General features: G+C 38.1%; 1 protein-coding gene across 2 annotated transcripts; it reads left to right on the top strand.

Annotated features, from left to right (window-relative positions):
- Positions 1 to 7,767: 7,767 nt before the first annotated feature.
- csgalnact2 (chondroitin sulfate N-acetylgalactosaminyltransferase 2) lies at positions 7,768 to 17,108 on the top strand. Of its 2 annotated transcripts, XM_041789916.1 has the most exons (8): positions 7,768 to 7,898; positions 9,028 to 9,876; positions 9,965 to 10,181; positions 10,320 to 10,421; positions 10,522 to 10,700; positions 10,839 to 10,933; positions 15,294 to 15,375; positions 15,465 to 17,108. In XM_041789916.1, exons 2-8 carry the CDS (start codon positions 9,225 to 9,227, stop codon positions 15,755 to 15,757), a joined length of 1,620 nt encoding a protein of 539 aa, XP_041645850.1. In that variant the 5' UTR covers positions 7,768 to 7,898; positions 9,028 to 9,224; the 3' UTR covers positions 15,758 to 17,108. The 2 variants fall into 2 exon arrangements, with proteins under 2 accessions (XP_041645850.1, XP_041645851.1); XM_041789917.1 differs by lacking the exons at positions 15,294 to 15,375; positions 15,465 to 17,108 and adding an exon at positions 13,307 to 13,578.
- Positions 17,109 to 17,545: the final 437 nt, after the last annotated feature.

Here is a 17,545-nt window from a genome sequence, read left to right as displayed (position 1 = left end):
GTTTTAGTGGTTGAATGTTATGCTTGATTCATTTCTGACTTCTCAGAGAAGCCCAGTGAGCCGCCTCAAATTTGGGTATAAGAAGGTGAATTTAATTTGAAATTCCTCATTCCTGTTCAAAATGGTAAAACGTGGAGAGCTGACTGAAAATGAAAGAGTCCGCATTAAAGCACTTCATGATGCTGGATGGTCTCTGAAACAAATATGACAGGTGGTCTAATAAATTTGTTAAGCACTGTATCTGTAAGCTCACACCACGTAAATCATGGTCATTTGACCTTTAATCGTTACTACTGTGTCTTATTTCATCTCTATTTCTGTAAAAAAGCCAGATCAGACAGCGCACATTTAGTCAGAGTTTGTCCCAGTGGCATTGTCACAGACCATTGTAAGATATGGCTCAGATAATAAGATATAAACGCTCTTGTACTGCCAATATCAATGATGTGTCCAGGACACCCCAAGACCACGATTCTACAAGACCGGCATGTCTGAATTTTACTAGCATCTTCTGTTTCGTTGGCACCCTGACCTGTCAACAATAACACTGACACTCACCAAAAAGATAGCTCCCTAACTGTGTGTCGTCATTCCAGAGGCACATGATATGATTCCCTTCACCTTTGAGGATGTTTACATACAGACAAGCTAGCATACAGGGCATCTGCACTTGACTTTTTCCATGTTTTTATGTTACAGCCTTATTACAAAAATGTATTAAATTCATTTTCAACCTCAAAATTCTACACCCAACACCCCATAATGACAACAGGACAAAAGTTTGTTTGAAATTTTGCAAATATATGATAAAAAGAACAAAAAAAAAAAAAAAAAAACAAATATGCATAAGACACTTGAAACTGAGCTCCAGTCCTGTTTCCACTGATCATCCTTCAGATGTTTCTACACCTTTACTGGAGTCTACCTGTGGTAAATTAACTTGATTGAACAGGATGGGTAAGTACACATCCATCTATATAATGTCCCATAGCTGACAGAGCATGTCAGAGCACAAAGCAACCATGAAGTCAAAGGAACTGTCTGTAGACCTCAGAGACAGGGTTGTATCAAGGCACAGATCTGGGGAAGGGAACAGAAAAATGTCTGCAGCATTGAAGGTCCCAGTGAACACAGCGGCCTCCTTCATCTGTAAATAGAAGAAGTTTGGAACCACCAGGACTCCTCCTAGATCTGACCGCCTGAACAATCTGAGGGATCGGGGTAGAAGGCGCTTAGGCAGGGAGGTGACCAAGAACCAGATGGTCACTCTGACAGAGCTCCAGTGTTGCTCTGTGGAGAGAGGAGAACCTTCCAGAAGGACATCCATTTCTGCATCAATCTGTGTGGTAGAGTGGCCAGGTGGAAGCTCTCCTCAGTGAACACATCACAGCCTGACTGGAGTTTGCCAGACCTGAAGGACTCTCAGACCATGAAACACAAAATTCTGACACACAAAAAGATTGAACTCTTTGGCCTGAATGCCAAGCGCCAAGTCAGGAGGGAAACACCACTGATCACCTAAAGCATGCTGGTGGCAGCATCATGCAGTGGGGGTGCTGAAAAAGATGGAAAGATGAATGCAGCGATGTACAGGCATCCTTGCTGATAACCTGCTCCAGAGTGCTCTGGACCTCAGACTGGGGCGAGGGTTCACCCTCCAACCGGACAATGACCCTAAGCACACAGCCAAGATAACACAGGAGTGGCTGTGGGACATCTGTGAACGTCCCTGAGTGGACCAGCCAGAGCCCTGACTTGAACCTGACTGAGCATCTCTGGAGAGATCTGAAAATGGCTGTGCAGCGATGCTTCACATCCAGCCAGATGGAGCTGAGAGGTTCTGCTAAGAAGAATGGGAGGAACTGCCCATAAACAGGTGTTCCAAGCTTGTAGCATCATACTCAGAAAGACTGGAGGCTGTAATTACTGCCAAAGGTGCTTCAACAAAATACTGAACAAAAGCTGTGAAGACTTATGTACATGTTATATTTTTGTTTGTTATTTTTAATTAATTTGCAAAATTTTTAAACAAACTTCCACACGTTGTCATAATGGGGTATTGTGTGTAGAATTTTGAGGTAAAAAATGAATTCCATCTATTTTGGAATAAGGCTGTAACATAACAACATGTGTGAAAAAAGAGAAGCAGTGGTAGTATTTGTCAATTTGGCACCTCTTTGCGTCAGCCCTGTACTTCTCTGGCCTCCTGATATCCATCGTCCAGGCCTGTGCCACACCCCTCCAGGTTTGAAGAGAGAGACTTAACAAAATATAAGTACTGAGCTACAAAGCTCATTGTTAGACTGGTAAGCTATCAGTGTTGTCCTGTTGTATGAGGAAGCTTTACTAAGGCGAATGTAGGACTTTGCATGGGGCCTCGTGCTCCATGAAGCCTTTAGATGTAATCATAAAAGGTATGCATTAAACATTGAGGCATTTGTCTAGCATTACTAATAAGGGGCATGGAATGAATGAAATAGCATCAAAATCAGTTTCCAGTGTTAATTTTATCAACTAAAGTATAATTGCTTGTCAATAACCTTTAAGACTAGTAAAGAATAGATCTGTGATGATAAATTCTCTGACAAAAAGTCAAGTTTGTTGTCCAGGAGACTTAATGTGACTCAAACATTAGTGCTGGACTGGGGGACATTCCATTGGAAATCCATGAATTTTCTCCACTTTGCCAGTAATCTGTCAGAGCATAAGCAGACAGCACATTAATTTGATTGTTTAACTGCTATATGATTTCACAATGTGGCTTATTGAGTCAGTTTAAGAGAATAAATATTCTCACTAAAGGTTTTCACTAAAATGTACAGACTTTTTATCGACTGAAACTTGACTGAAATGTTTTTGAGTTGTGGAGTTAAACTAGACCAAAAGCACCAAAAGCATGTACTAGACAAGGCTGAAGGTGGAGGATACACTGCAGTTTTACAATCCTGCGTCACTGCATGGATGCAAACTCATAGATCCCAGTAAAACAGACCATAGAGCATAAAAATCAGGTAGTATTAAAACTTAACTCATTACTGAAACTAAATAACTGATTGCCTTGGTAAGATGGATGTTTAAAGCCCTACACAGACCAAAATATTTAAAAACATAAAATATTTAAAAATATTTAAAGATGAGACATAAATGTTTGAAAAAAAGTTGCTTAACTTTTCATTATCTTGTTGTTTGCAGAGGTGGGGGTCCACAGAATAAATTATTTTGTCCTAGGGGAGGCTCGCTCTCAGACACTTTGAAAACCCCTGAACTAGACCAAACCTTTAAAAGTTAAAATGATGAGCATGTTCATCTTAAAATCAAGATTATGTTTAAATTTAAAATAGCTGTCACAATGAACACGGTTATATCCAAAGACATTCCTGAGCAGGACTCCTGGCCCCACAGCAAGGTCAAGGTCCAAGATATCACACCAATAATGAGTAAATTTACTTTTTTTTTTTTTTACTTTTATGTGTGAGACCTGGCCTAGAGGTATATTGAAATATTTATATGTATGAATTTCAGTCGTTATGCTGTTCTGGGAGCTCATGAGGAAGTACAGGCTATCTGGGTATTTATACCTCTGATTTTGATAGTCCTGTAGTTTAGTGGTTTTGTTACCAAAAAGAGATGCTTCTGAATATTTTTTTCATTTATTATAGTTGCTGATTAGGATTTAGCTAAATAAGGAAGGGCATCATATTGGTCTTTGAATGCGGCCTCCAAAATACCAAAACCAATGCTGTTAGTCTATTAGTAGTCTACACATGTTATGTGTTTAAGGCTCTTGTTTCATGGGGGATATTATGGATTGTGGTGACAACACATTCTATAATTACTCATTACCCAGAGGCCTATATAAGAGTGGTCATAAACTGTAAATCAATGTTTCTTAACCCTGCTCAAACAAAGAGCCAAGTTGTTGAAAAACTGAAGAGGTGAAAAGTGGCAAAAATGGGCTTAAGTAGCAATAAAAATAAGTTAAAGATGGCCAAAATGGCAAAAAAGCAGCAAAAATGGATGAAAAGGGGTGAAACTGTGGAGAAAAGGTGAAAAAAGAGTCAGACAGTAGGAGAAATGGGTGAGAAGTTACAAAAAAATGAGTAACAGGTGGCAAAAAATGGTCCAAAAATGGCAAAAACAAGGCAAAAAAAAGAGTGAAAAGTGACTAAAATGGGCAAAAAGCAGTCAAGACTGTCAAAACTGGGCAAAAAATAGGAAACAAATGATATTTCATGGCAAAAGGATGTTTAGATGGGCAAAATATGGTGAAAAGGGCAAAACTGGATAAAAGTTGCTAACTGAAGTTGAAAAAATGGGCAAAGAAATAGGAAACTAGTAGTATTTAGTGGCAAAAGGTAGCTTAAATGAGTGAAAAGTCACAAAAAAATGGTGAAAAGGGGCAAAAACAGGAAAAAATGGCAAAAAGTTGGAAAAAAATTGGTATCTAATGACAAACGGTAGCTTAAATGAGCGAAAAGTGCCCCAAACTCTTACTGAAGCATCAGTAACTTTACTGTTAAAACCAGGCAAAGATTCTTCTGATTGCAGTTCTTATCGTCCCATCTCTCTCCTAAATGCCGATTATAAAATCTTGGCTAAAGTATTAGCTCTTCGGCTTGAATCAGTCATGTCAAATATATCTCCAGATCAAACTGGGTTTATAAAAAATCGACATTCCTTCTCCAATATCCGCCGCCTTCTCAATATTCTTTCATTCTCCGCATCCACTGAGACACCAGAGGTGGTGGTCTCTTTGGATGCGGAGAAGGCTTTCGATAGGGTGGAATGGAGATATCTATTTGAGGTTCTCAAAAGGTTTGGCATTGGTTCTAATTATATCTCCTGGATAAGACTCTTATACTCCTCACCTAAGGCTTCTATAAATACTACTGGAATGACATCACAATACTTCACACTTGGCAGAGGAACTCGTCAAGGGTGTCCCTTAAGCCCATCACTTTTTGCCTTTGCAATTGAACCCTTATCTATAGCACTTAAATCAGCTGATTTTACAAGGGAATCCTCAGATATGGCTCCAAACATACACTTTCATTATACGCAGATGATTTATTATTGTTCATTTCCAACCCAATATCTACTATCCCCCAAACGATTGATCTGCTAGACAGATTTGGGGTGTTCTCAGGTTATAAACTGAACTATTTGAAAAGTGAATGCTTTCCTGTAAACAAATTGGCTATGGAGATCCCTGACAGATGCCTCCCTTTTAAGTTGTCCAAAAATAGCTTTAAATATTTGGGTGTGAACATTTGCCGACAGCTATCAGATTTATATAAGAACCCCCCCCCCCCTTAATTGACAAGCTTAAACTGGGCCTGGAAAGATGGAACAATTTACATATAACTGTAGAGGGGAGAATAAATTGTATAAAAATGAATGTGCTCCCATGCTTTCTATTCCTCTTCCAATGTCTTCCAATCTTCTTGCCTAACTCCTTCTTTGTGTCAATAAATAAATTAATTTCTTCTTTTATATGGAAAGGTAAGACCCCCAGGATTAAAAGAGAATTTTTACAGAGGCACAGATCTGTTGGCGGGCTGTCACTCCCTAATCCAAAACACTATTATTGGGCAGCTAATATACGCAAAGTGACTTTGTGGACTCAGGAACCAACATTAAATTGGTGCGAACTTGAAGCCAACTCCTGTAGCCATACTTCTCTTTTGAGTCTTCTCACAACTAAGCTGCCATTACAACCATCCCAATTCTCATCCAACCCAGGTGTCATATCCACGTTAAGAATCTGGTTCCAGTTCAGATGTGCTTTTGGTCTCCAGGGGTTATCTAGTCACAGTCCAATCCCTAATAATCACCTTTTTCTCCCCCCTGGCACTGACACCGCCTATTCCCTGTGGCAGAGATTAGGCCTGGTTAAGTTAAGTGATTTTTACATTAACAATTTAACTTACCAAAATCTCATTTATTCCGATACTATCAGGTTCGCAACTTTGCTAAATCAAACAATGTTTTCTTTCCCAACATCCCTCCTAACTCTGTAATCAACTCAATTTTGGATATTCCTGTGAATCAGAAGGGTCTTATTTCAAAAGTTTATGATTTAATTTCCCAACACACAGAGACCTCTCTTGACAAGATTAAAAACAAGTGGGAAGAACTTGGTAGAGTCATAGAGGATGGTGACTGGCAATCTGTATTAACTCGAGTAAATGACAGCACATCCTGTTCTAGGCTTAGCCTGATACAATTTAAGGTTGTGCACCGGATATATTTCACCAACTGTAAACTCTCGAAAATATACCCAAATATCACAGACTCTTGACATCTAATAGATGTCAAATGTCACCAGCAAATATGACACATATGATCTGGTCTTGTTCTTGTGTCCAAGGCTATTGGACAGCTATTTTCAAACACCTCTCTAAGGCATTAAACATAGTATTGACACCATGTGCAGACATGGCAATCTTTGGATCTTTTGAATATGTCCAGGCAGTCAAATAAATAGTAGGACAACAAAAGACAGCATTGCCTTTGCATCTCTATTAGCACGTAGGAGAATGATATTGGATAGGAAGTCACCATATTCTCCCAAAGTATCTCTATGACTTAATGACTTCATGCTTTTCTTAAATTTGGAAAAAATTAAGTACACCCTAAGGGGGTCACCAGGACAATTTGAGACTGCTTGGAGTCCAATGATGGACTATCTGGCAGAATTGAAGACATTACAGGATAGATGAAATACTTATCAATGATGCACACTCTCTCAATACATATCAATATATTTTGTCAAAGTAGAGGTTGTACTATATAACTGTCAAACCGGCATGTTATTTTGAAACACCACTGACCAAAAATCTAGGCAAAGAAAGAAGTGTAACTTATTTTTTTTCCTGATAAATGTTATTGCTACTGTAGATATATTTTATTTTAGGTTAGGTAGGACTATATGACTGTTTTTTTGTTGTTGTTGTAGTTGTTATTGTTTTGTCTGTTTGCTTTTGTTTTGTTTTGGGGTTTTTTGTGGGAGGGGGTGCTTTTGTGGGGAAAAAATTAGACATCACTGACTCCACTTGTCTGTACTGCACTTGAAAAATGAATAAATAAATAAACAAAAACAATGAGCGAAAAGTTGCAAAAATGGTGAAAAGGGGCAAAAATAGGAAAAAAATGGTAAAAAAGTTGGAAAAAAGTGGTATCTAATGACAAAAGGTAGCTTAAATGGGGGAAAAGTGGCAAAAAAGGTAAAAGGGGCAACAAAGGTTCCCATTTTTAAGGTTTTCTGGGCGAATAGTATTCAAAATCAAGACATAAAAGAGTGACAAATCATCACAAAAGAGCCAGACGTGGCTCCAGAGCCACACGTTGAGTATCACCGCTGTAAAGTACAGTCTGTAGTCAGGGAATGGAGGGTGCACAAATGAGAACAGTTGCTAAACAAAGGAGTTAGGTTAAAATAGGCTTATTAAATTGTTTAAAGTCAATACCTTTCTGACAAAGTTCCAGAGCCTCGACTGGGTGAGAAGTAAGTGCTAAAATACATAAGAATTTTAGGATAAATGATCAAATACAGTAGCGAAATTAATAATAGCTTCAAGAAACACAAATTAGTGATTATGTTAGATATAACCTCGACACATAAATATGTTTGTTTTAGATACCTGCTCAATATATATAACAGCATTATCTATATGATGACGAACATTATCATTAGTATTACCACGAAGCTACAGCACGTTTTCTGACGAACGTCGTTGTCAAAGCTCTCATTGGTCAGCTGTCCACCGGAAGTAGACGATGAGCCACTCTTTCTCTTTGCTCCGTGGCATTCTGCATTAGAGTCCCTTTACTGCCGGTGGTTTCGTAGTTGACCAGCGGCTGTAAGCAAAAGCAGAACGACAGAAAGACGGAATTACGTAAGTACTTGCTTTTACATTATCATGACTGCTTTGCCTGCCCTCTGTCCGACTGATAAATAACCTTAAAGCGAAGTGAAGTTAGCTACACAGCACAAGTAGCAACAGAACTCTGTCAGCATCCGGTTTGGATTTTTCAAAGTAAGAGTTCTTGAGTTTCTTGTTCACAACTTCTGGAAGCGTGTGTAGAGTCTTAAACACATATAGATCCAATTCAGAGTAACGCATTGAGTAGTTTTAATGAAAATCCAAATAGTAACGTAACAACACATTTACTGTCACTGGTAAGTGTGTATTAGAGAACTTGCTGATTTTTCTATTTTAAAGAATACTATGGAACCACTAGATCGTGTTTTGTCGTATTTAATTATTTGCAACTCAGACAGCTGTTATTAGTAAATATTGCTCTTTATCGTGAAGATACAATGATACTTCCTGACAACTGACAATACCATGTCAGCACCAGATATTCATAATAATAATAATAATAATAATGTGAATAATAATGAGAATAATAACGAAGAGACAAACATTTAAAAATACGTTGTACGCTGAAGAGTATTGTCACAAGTTTGACTGCGTGACTTTTAATAAATTTGCACGGTACGTGGTTGGTAATGGAAGTCGTAAACGTCTAAAGGATAAACGCTGAATATCTTACCTGGCAACACAGGTGAAGTGGTCATCCATAGTGGACAGGAATCACAGAACCATCTAGTCTGTGATTACTGAAATTATACTGTGTCAAATATATCGTCAAAATGTTGAATCCGGTTATAGCACAGTTGCGTTGAGGACTAATGTGCTTTTATTTTGTAAACCCATTCTTTAACCGGATGCCCATCTCTATTAGCTCACCTGACACTTAACCACCAGTTTTATCCGGGCTGTGTACCTTAAAGCTAGCTGTACACGCTGTGGTTGTAGCTCACTCGTATTTCCTAAATGTAAATTCAGTCATGAAAGTACCATATAGTGCATTTTTGCTTGAATAAAACCATTTTCAAACTGTATTATCTAATAATCTTCTAAAGCCCAATATTGAAAACTTAACAAGTACTAGTGATCAAAAACGGCCTCATCTACAGTGGAATCTTGATTTATTGTGGATTTCTGTGGTTTCTCTTAGGTGACCATCATATGCTTTACTCAAGACAAATGAAAATTCACACTGACAAGTCCAAGCCAAGCCACAAGACCAGCACTAACACATGACAGAAGTGCCTTCAAAACCTAGAAAATGATGTGCTAGTGCACAGTGTAAAACATCTGGTCAGAGGAAAAAGGGAATGCAGACTTGCCAGCTAAAGGTTTTATGCTAGAGTAATGCCCAGGCGGGGGTTGCCACTCCAAGGCCGGGTCCGCTGGCTCTTCCTGGGCCTCTTCCTGCTGCTGGTGCTAATGCTCTTTGCATACCTCCTTGAGTGCACACCTCCTGCAGACGTTAGCCTGGTCCTGCCTGGTTTATCTGGGGAGACCTATAGCAAGGAGTACTACCAGGCCCTGCTGCAGGAGCAGGAGGAGCGTCACCTGAACCGTGCTGCCAGTCTCAAGCGCCAGATTGCTCAGCTGAAGCAAGAGCTACAGGAAATGAGTGAGAAGCTAAAACTTTTGCAGGAAAAGAAAGAGCCCCCTGGGGTGCAGGGCTTGGTCGAGACGAAAGACCAGGAGCCAGGAGATCTGCTGGAGTACTTGCACTCACAAATTGACAAGGCTGAGGTAAATACAGCAGCACGCCTTCCTAGTGAATATGCCCTGGTGCCTTTTGAGAGTTTCACCTTGTCCAAGGTGTACCAGCTAGAGATGGGGCTTACGCGGCATCCAGAGGAAAAACCTGTCCGTAAGGATCGCAGGGACGAGCTGGTGGAGGTAATTGAGGCAGCACTGGATATCATCAACAACCCTGATGAGGAGGATGGCGTTGAGGAGGACATGCCAATGCAGAAACAAACCTTCACAGAGAGTCACTTTACTGAAGGTAAACTGCTTTGATGGCAGACAGTGGGCAGTTACTGTTATTCATGTTTTCTTGGTGTAACATTCACTTTCATGTGTTATTGTTGCAGGCCTGTATAGGACAGAGCGAGACAAAGGGACACTCTACGAGCTCTTCTTTGCCAAAGAGGATTCCACTGGCTTTCGCCATGTCACTCTATTCAGGCCATTTGGTCCCTTGATGAAAGTCAAGAGTACATCTATAGACACAGCAGGGTTGATCATCAACATCATTGTGCCTCTAGCAGGCAGAGTAGAAACCTTTTCACAGTTCCTGCATAACTTCAGGTGAGAGCTAAGCAACTGTCTGTGAAACACAGCATTTCCAGTTAAATAGAAATAGATATTTATCCTGTTATCATCTTTTTGTAACCAGATATCACTTTTGTGGACTTGGAATTAATCTGAAAAATGATATGTTTTTAGGGAGGTATGCATACAGCAGGACAGACAAGTTCATCTCACAGTGGTTTATTTTGGACAGGATGGTCTTCAGGAGGTGAAGGGATCCTTGGAAAAAATGTCAAGGTTTGTACTTTTAGAGAATAAGAGCTTTTTATATACTTGCTTTTCTTTTAACAGCAATTAGATGTGAAATGTTTAAACTGCTGCATCTGTGGTTTTTCAGGGAAGAGAGCTTCTCCAATTATACTCTAATCCCTGTAGATGAAGAGTTTTCACGAGGTCGTGGTCTAGATATTGGAGCCCATGCCTGGAAAAAAGGCGATGTCTTAATGTTTTTTTGTGACGTTGACATCCACTTTACTCTGGAGTTCCTCAATACTTGCCGCCTCCAAACTGCTCCAAGTAGAGTTTTACATTTATTTCCCATATTAATTGTGTTTATGGTCCTTGGTCTTTTTTGTGCATCTAGGTTAAGGGCCTCACTGACACTTAACCGTACTTCTTGGTTTTTTTTTTTTTTTTTTTTTTTTTTTTTTCCAGATAAGAAAGTCTTCTATCCAGTGGTGTTCAGTTTGTTCAATCCTGCCATTGTCTATGGAAGTTTGGAGCTGGCTCCACCAATTGAACTTCAACTGGTAAGAACTGAAAGTACTCCTGCCTTAGGTGCATCTCAAGGCTCTTAAATGATGTGTCCAGTCCTTAGTCCAACTAGTTTCTGGCCCGCCATGTTGAGGACTGTACCAGGACGGCTGATCAAGGACTAAAACACAAGGGCAGACAGACACGCCCCATTATTGGATATTTCTCAGTAGCTGGATGCTGCAGTGCAGCAGGTTTGCATCAAACTTTTCAACTCCAACTTTCAGCTGGTCAACCTAAGCTAAGCTAATTGATAATAAGGCACGTGTCCATAGCCAGGTTTTTGCACTTGCAGCGCTCAGGATCTCATTTCCAGAGCGCCTCTCACCAGTGCTTACTCTTGCTACGTTACAAAATAAATCCCATTTTCCTCAGTAGAACCTGTAACATTGTTTCGAAAGCTCCCTGTGTGCTTAATATTACTGTATTTCAAGGAAATATCACACAGATGACATGCAGACAATGTAAGGAATCCTGTCCTGACTAGGGCTGGGCAATTGATCAAAAATTAGATTAAATCGCATTGTGGCCTGCTGCAATTTTTAAATCACAAACAATGCAATATTTTTTTAACCTGAAGTTTGTGTCAAGTTTAAAACTTTTTTGCAGCAGAGGTGTTATGCATTGCATAGTCATACAATCATTTAAGTGCCATTTTTTTTAGAATAGTCTATAAAAAATCCTACTTTCCTCATTTTTTGTCCTTTTTTCTTATTGAATATGAGTAAAAATAATCACTCCCTTCCAAGGTTATAATAGTTTTGGATTTTTCATAAGTTTCTATTTCTATTTTGTTTTCATTTTCTGTGTTCGATTTCAGTTTAGCTTTTATTAGTTTTGACTACTGGTTTGTTAGTTTAGTTTAGTTTTTATTTTGCAAAAAGCCTTTGTTTCAAATGAGTTTTTATTGGTTTTAGTTTTTTTACAGATAGATGTCGAGGCTGAGTGAGCGTAGTACATTTTTAAAACCATTCTAAAACAGGCTACTCTTAACTTATCATTTTATTTACTTAATGATGATGTTTGAATACAACTCCAGGCATAAAACTACCACTGTGTGAATTCTTAACCAATCAGATTAGGCAATTTTACACTCCTCAGACCTGTGTGTCAATGCCAGTCAGTACAGTTGTGTCAAAGACTAGAACTAAGGATATTTTGTCTCAATTTTAATTTTATTTTAGTTAGCTTTGTAAGTGCACTATACAGTTTTGGTTAGTTTTTGTTTTTTTGGTAAAGCTTAGTTTTTATTTTGTTTCAGCTAACTTAAATTATTTTTGAATTTTACTTTTAGTTATTTAGTTAGTTTTAGTTTACTATAACAACCTTGCTCCCTTCAGTACAACAATTCATATCCTATTTGCAATACAACTTAAAACCACAACAATAAGGTTTTGTTTGTTTTGTTTTTTATTTCAGCCTTAGTTTAATCTAGTATTGTGTTGGTTATGATATAGAATGATTCATTGCTTGTGTTTTTTGGAAAGTACAGTGCTTAACAAATGTGTTAGACCACCACCCAAAGTAAGGTTTATGCCACAGCTGCCCTAAATTAACAACACTGGTAATTACCAAAACCATTTTTTATGTTTCTGCAGTGGTTAGTACATCAATAGGTAGAAGCTGTATAACCAAAATGATATTTTTAATGCCAAAGTAAAGCACATTATTATTTCTTGATTAATATGTCAAATTATAGTTATTTACTTGTATTCCTGAACACAAAAATGAGTTTTAATGGTTGAATGTTATGCTTGATTCATTTCTGACTTCTCAGAGAAGCCCAGTGAGCCGCCTCAAATTTGGGTATAAAAAGGTGAATTCAGTTTGAAATTCCTCATTCCTGTTCAAAATGGTAAAACATGGAGAGCTGACTGAAAATGAAAGAGTCTGCATTAAAGCACTTCATGATGCTGGATGGTCTCTGAGACAAATAGGGAAAGACATAAAGTTTTCTCACAGTGTGGTCAAGTATGCTTTGGAGTCAATTGCAGAGACTGGTACTTACAAAATGCGCCAAGGAAGAGGCAGGAAATCAAAGTTAAGGGAAGCAGATGTCAGACACGTCAAGATTTGAAGTACCAGAGACAGAATGGTGACCACTGCTGATCTTCAGGCAGAGATGAGTGCTTCTAGATCAGAGTCTGAGAAAGTCTCCAGAATGACCATAAGCAGACGAGGCTTAAACGAGGCTTAAAGGGAAGAATAGCTGCTAAGAAGCCAATATTGAGGCCTGCAAACATCCAGAAAGGCTTCAGATTTGCCAGGGAGCACAAACACTGGACTGTTGATGACTGGAAGAAGGTACTCTGGACGGACGAGTCCAAGTTTGAACTCTTCCGTCAGCATTGTCATGTTTATGTCCGCAGAAAAGCTGGAGAACGTCTTGATGCCAGATGCATGTCACCCACAGTGAAACACGGTGGAGATTCCATTATAGTATCGGGTTCCATTTGTGGATATGGTGTGGGCAAATTAGTGAAAATCAGCGGTATCATGAACATCTACCACATCTTCGTGCATCATGGAATCCCTTCTGGACTGAATCTGATTGGTCGTGGGTTCATATTCCAACAAGACAATGACCCCAAGCATACTTCAAAGCTGTGCAGAGACTATTTGACCAAGGAGAAGGAATCTGGAGTACTGGAACTGATGGACTGGCCAAGTCAAAGTCTGGATTTGAATCCAATGAACAAATTTGGGATTTAGTAGATTCAAAGATTGATAGCACAAAAGTTTCATTTGAAGCAAGTCTGTGGGAACAGCTAGAAACTATTTGGAACTCAATAACAAAAGAGACTGTGGAAAAGTAGATAAAAACAATGGCAGCAAGAATGCAAGCTGTTATCAAGGCCAAAGGAGGCCATACACAATATGAAGTTTTTTGGTTATTATGTGTGATAAAGAACTATTTAGTTGTTTAAGTTTATTTGCTAAATAAATAACAATAACATTTTTAGTTTTAAACAAGTTTTTGAAAGATTTCTAAAATATTTGTTTTTTCATTTTTATGACAGGTGGTCTAATACATTTGTTAAGCACTGTACATAAGATGATGAACTTAAGGAATAATCGCATTTCAGATTGTCATTGCAATACTGTGTAAAAAAATCGCAATAGATTATTTTTCCAAATCATTCAGCCCTAGTCCTGACACAGGCAGCAGCTGCAGACCGGAAAACTACCATGGAAAAAGAGGTAGAAAGCAGTTAGATCAGTTCCTCTTCTGCTATTGTCTTCCTGATTTTTATTGAGAAGTGAGAGAGAGTGACACTGAGGAGCAGCACTGTTCCAAAAGTTGAGCAGATTTCAACCGAGAATGCTTTAAGCGTGGCGAAAAAAACAGCTGACACTGACTACATCGGTTTTGAATCAAAAATAAGCACTGTCAGCACTAAAAAAGACTGCTATGGACACAGGCCCTAAAACACTGTAGAAATGTCCTTATGTTTTTGTTCATTTTGATTGACTGCAGTGTGTTTGTCATGCTCAGGTGTTTTAAACAGAGACAAAACACTATTATTGTTTGCATCTGTGCAGAAACAGCTGTTTAAGCAGACTGATTAGTGATCAGAAGTTCTGAAAACAGAACTTTCAGAAGGACAGGAAGACAAAGAAGACACAGTAAACGGTCCTTCTAGCTTTAACAGCCTTCTATGGGCTTCAATGGTCCTCTTATGGTTTAAAAAATCATAATTCTACATGTATTCATCTAAAAAATCACTGATAAGTAATCAGAAATGTCATTGCTGTTGGTTTCTAAGTTTAATTAGTGAATGTAGGATTGCTCCCACTTTTCTGAAACATTAATGCATGTGCAGTGAAAACTTAACCCAACAAATCAAGAAAGCACAGAGGAGTATTTGACATGGCTTCATTGTTGTTTTGTAATTAATCTTTGTTATGTGCCAGTGTTATCTTAAGATCCTAAAAATAGGCAGGTCTAGATTTTACTCTATTAGCTACAAAGACCCAACATTAATCCAGAATCAATACAGCACTAAGCCACATTTAGCAGAGTTTCAGTTTTAACAAGCAGGGAAAGCAGGAGATGCAGAAAGAGGGAGAATAAGTTTACAACTACAAACAAATCCAACAATAATTCCATCTTCACTTTATTTCCTTGGATTTGGCTGCAATGGCAGTAATAAATGTATCAATATGTGAAGAATTAGCATGTTTACAGAAGACTAACCATTCAAATATCAACATTATCAATTAAGATGAAATGAGAGGACAGGTATCAGTAGAAGCAGCTCGTAGATTCGTAGTTGAACATTAACATTATCAACAGTAGATGTAAGGTTGTAAATGGGCTTATCTATTATGACTTGTGTTCTTCTTTTCAAATAGATCCACAAAAAAGATGCTGGATTTTGGAGAGATTTTGGCTTTGGAATGACTTGTCAGTACCGGTCAGATTTTCTAAATATCGGTAAGAACCTATCTCTCAGTTTGATCCTATAGTAAGTGTTCTTGTATTCATGCTTACTAATGTTTTACGCATTGGTTGAATAAATGCAGGTGGATTTGATCTTGAAGTCAAAGGCTGGGGAGTGGAGGATGTCCACTTGTACAGAAAATACCTTCGGAGTGACCTCATAGTGATAAGAACACCGGTGTCTGGTCTTTTCCACCTGTGGCATGAGAAGCGGTGTGCAGATGAGCTAACACCAGAGCAGTACCGCATGTGCATACAGTCAAAGGCGATGAATGAAGCGTCCCATTCCCACCTAGGAATGTTGGTTTTCCGTGAAGAGATCGAGTCTCACCTACGCAAGCAGGCCTATAAGACTCAGAGCAAGACAGAAGACTGAGCCTTCAAATATTCCAACCTTAATACTGTGATGAGCTGACGTTATTACTGCACTACAGCAAAGACCTGTTTACATGGATCCTCCTGCATTTCATCGCACAGCAGCAGACGAATGTAAAAATATCATCAATGTGAAACTTCACACATGGTACAACTCTTCTTGATGAGTCACAGTGTTGTCAGACAGGAATGCACAATCAGATCGATCAAATTTTACCTGACAGCATGCTGTCACCGCCTCGGGTCACATAACTTATTATGCCATTGTGCTTCATTTAGAGCTCCTGAATTGTCAGCAGTTTCTTAACCATATTCACCTGTTTTACTGCTTAAAGTCCTTCCAATGCATTCTGGGAATTTGGTTTTAGCTGAGTCAGATTATTTCTACATGACAGGTTTGCATCGAGCAAATACATATAGCAGTCAACATATATTGACCTTTTAGGGGGAAAATGCTTTAAATAAATAACATTTCCAGTTAAGTTGTACATTCTATGAAAATAAAAAAAAAAGACTGCATAGGAAGCATCTAATCCCCTCTGATTTCAAGCTTTCTGCAGGTTAACCAACGTAGCAATACAATTGCTGTTCCATTATGAAAAGCTTTGTTTTGTATAAACTGTTCCTGAGTGAATATGTTGTAGAAAATGGAAAAAAGGGACATCTCATGCAGAGATATGCTTGTAGCATGCAGGGCTAAAGCAGGTCTGTGTGGACCAGTACTATTGTTTTAATAATAACTTAGAGAATGAATGTTACAGCCACAAATGTAAATACTTTTCATGGTTTTTGTATTGAACATGATTTGAATCTTTAGTTGTACATACCTTCATGCTTTCAGTGCTATAAAAGTGAAGCTTTGCCAGATAACATCAGGCTGATCATTTCATATACAGCACAACAGTTCATTCACTAAAATTAGAATAAAATACAGCTGTAAAAACATACGTTGTGTGACAGGGAGTCATCCTCTTCACATTTAAGTATCTTGCAATAAATTTGATTTAAGAATGCACAATATAGAATTTTTCTGATATCTTACCTGCTGATATTTCCAAACTGATTTTTTTTCTGACCCTAATGTATACAAGGCTTAAACTTAGCAAACATAATTCTTGACTTATAACAGGGGTGTCAAACTCAATCACAGCAGGAGCCAGATTCTGGATTCAGGTCTAACCTGAGGGCCTAACAGGGTCACCTTCTTCACCAGAACCTGTCAACCTCATCTCACCAGTAATAAAATATGAAAGAAACTTAGCACTGATGATTGATTGTGACATTTAAAAAGTTAAAAAGATAAATTTAAATGCTCACAATCTGAGAAAAGTAAATGTAGTTGTTCAAAAAGGTCAAAACATGAAATTGAAATCGAAAAATAATGTTTTTTAAAGGCAAATGTATTAGAAAGAAGGTCAAAATCATGAGTTTAAAAGGTCAAAATATGAAATACAATTATAATCATGAAATTAAAAGTCAAAATATGATTCAAATTTTAAATTGTAAGTCTAAAAGGTCAAACTATGGGATTATGAAGTAAAAGTTTGAAGTTGACCATATGAGAAGAAATATAAAATTATTGGTTAACAAGGTCAAAATATGGATTCAAAATTAGATTTATGAATCCTAAAGCTCAAAATATTATGAGAAGTCAAAATTATGAGTTGTAATGCTTAAAGTAAAAAATAAAAAGTCAAAATCCTAAATTTGAGTCCTGACTGTGAGATGCTAAATTGAAAATGTGAGATTAAAACACAAATTAATTCTTTTTCCCACATTTCTGACTTCT

Source organism: Cheilinus undulatus, linkage group 6 (assembly GCF_018320785.1).
Source record: "Cheilinus undulatus linkage group 6, ASM1832078v1, whole genome shotgun sequence".
In the NCBI taxonomy this organism is placed as follows: domain Eukaryota; kingdom Metazoa; phylum Chordata; class Actinopteri; order Labriformes; family Labridae; genus Cheilinus; species Cheilinus undulatus.
The sequence above is the reverse complement of the archived record's forward strand: the minus strand, read 5'-3'. Positions and strand labels throughout refer to the sequence as shown.

Excerpts from the sequence above, each read along its gene's own strand:
- csgalnact2 (XM_041789916.1), top strand. The coding sequence starts at position 9,225 with ATGCCCAGGCGGGGGTTGCCACTCCAAGGCCGGGTCCGCTGGCTCTTC. Across the intron at positions 10,182-10,319 it reads CAGTTCCTGCATAACTTCAG|GGAGGTATGCATACAGCAGG; the intron begins GTGAGAGCTAAG and ends ATATGTTTTTAG. Across the intron at positions 15,376-15,464 it reads GTCAGATTTTCTAAATATCG|GTGGATTTGATCTTGAAGTC; the intron begins GTAAGAACCTAT and ends GAATAAATGCAG.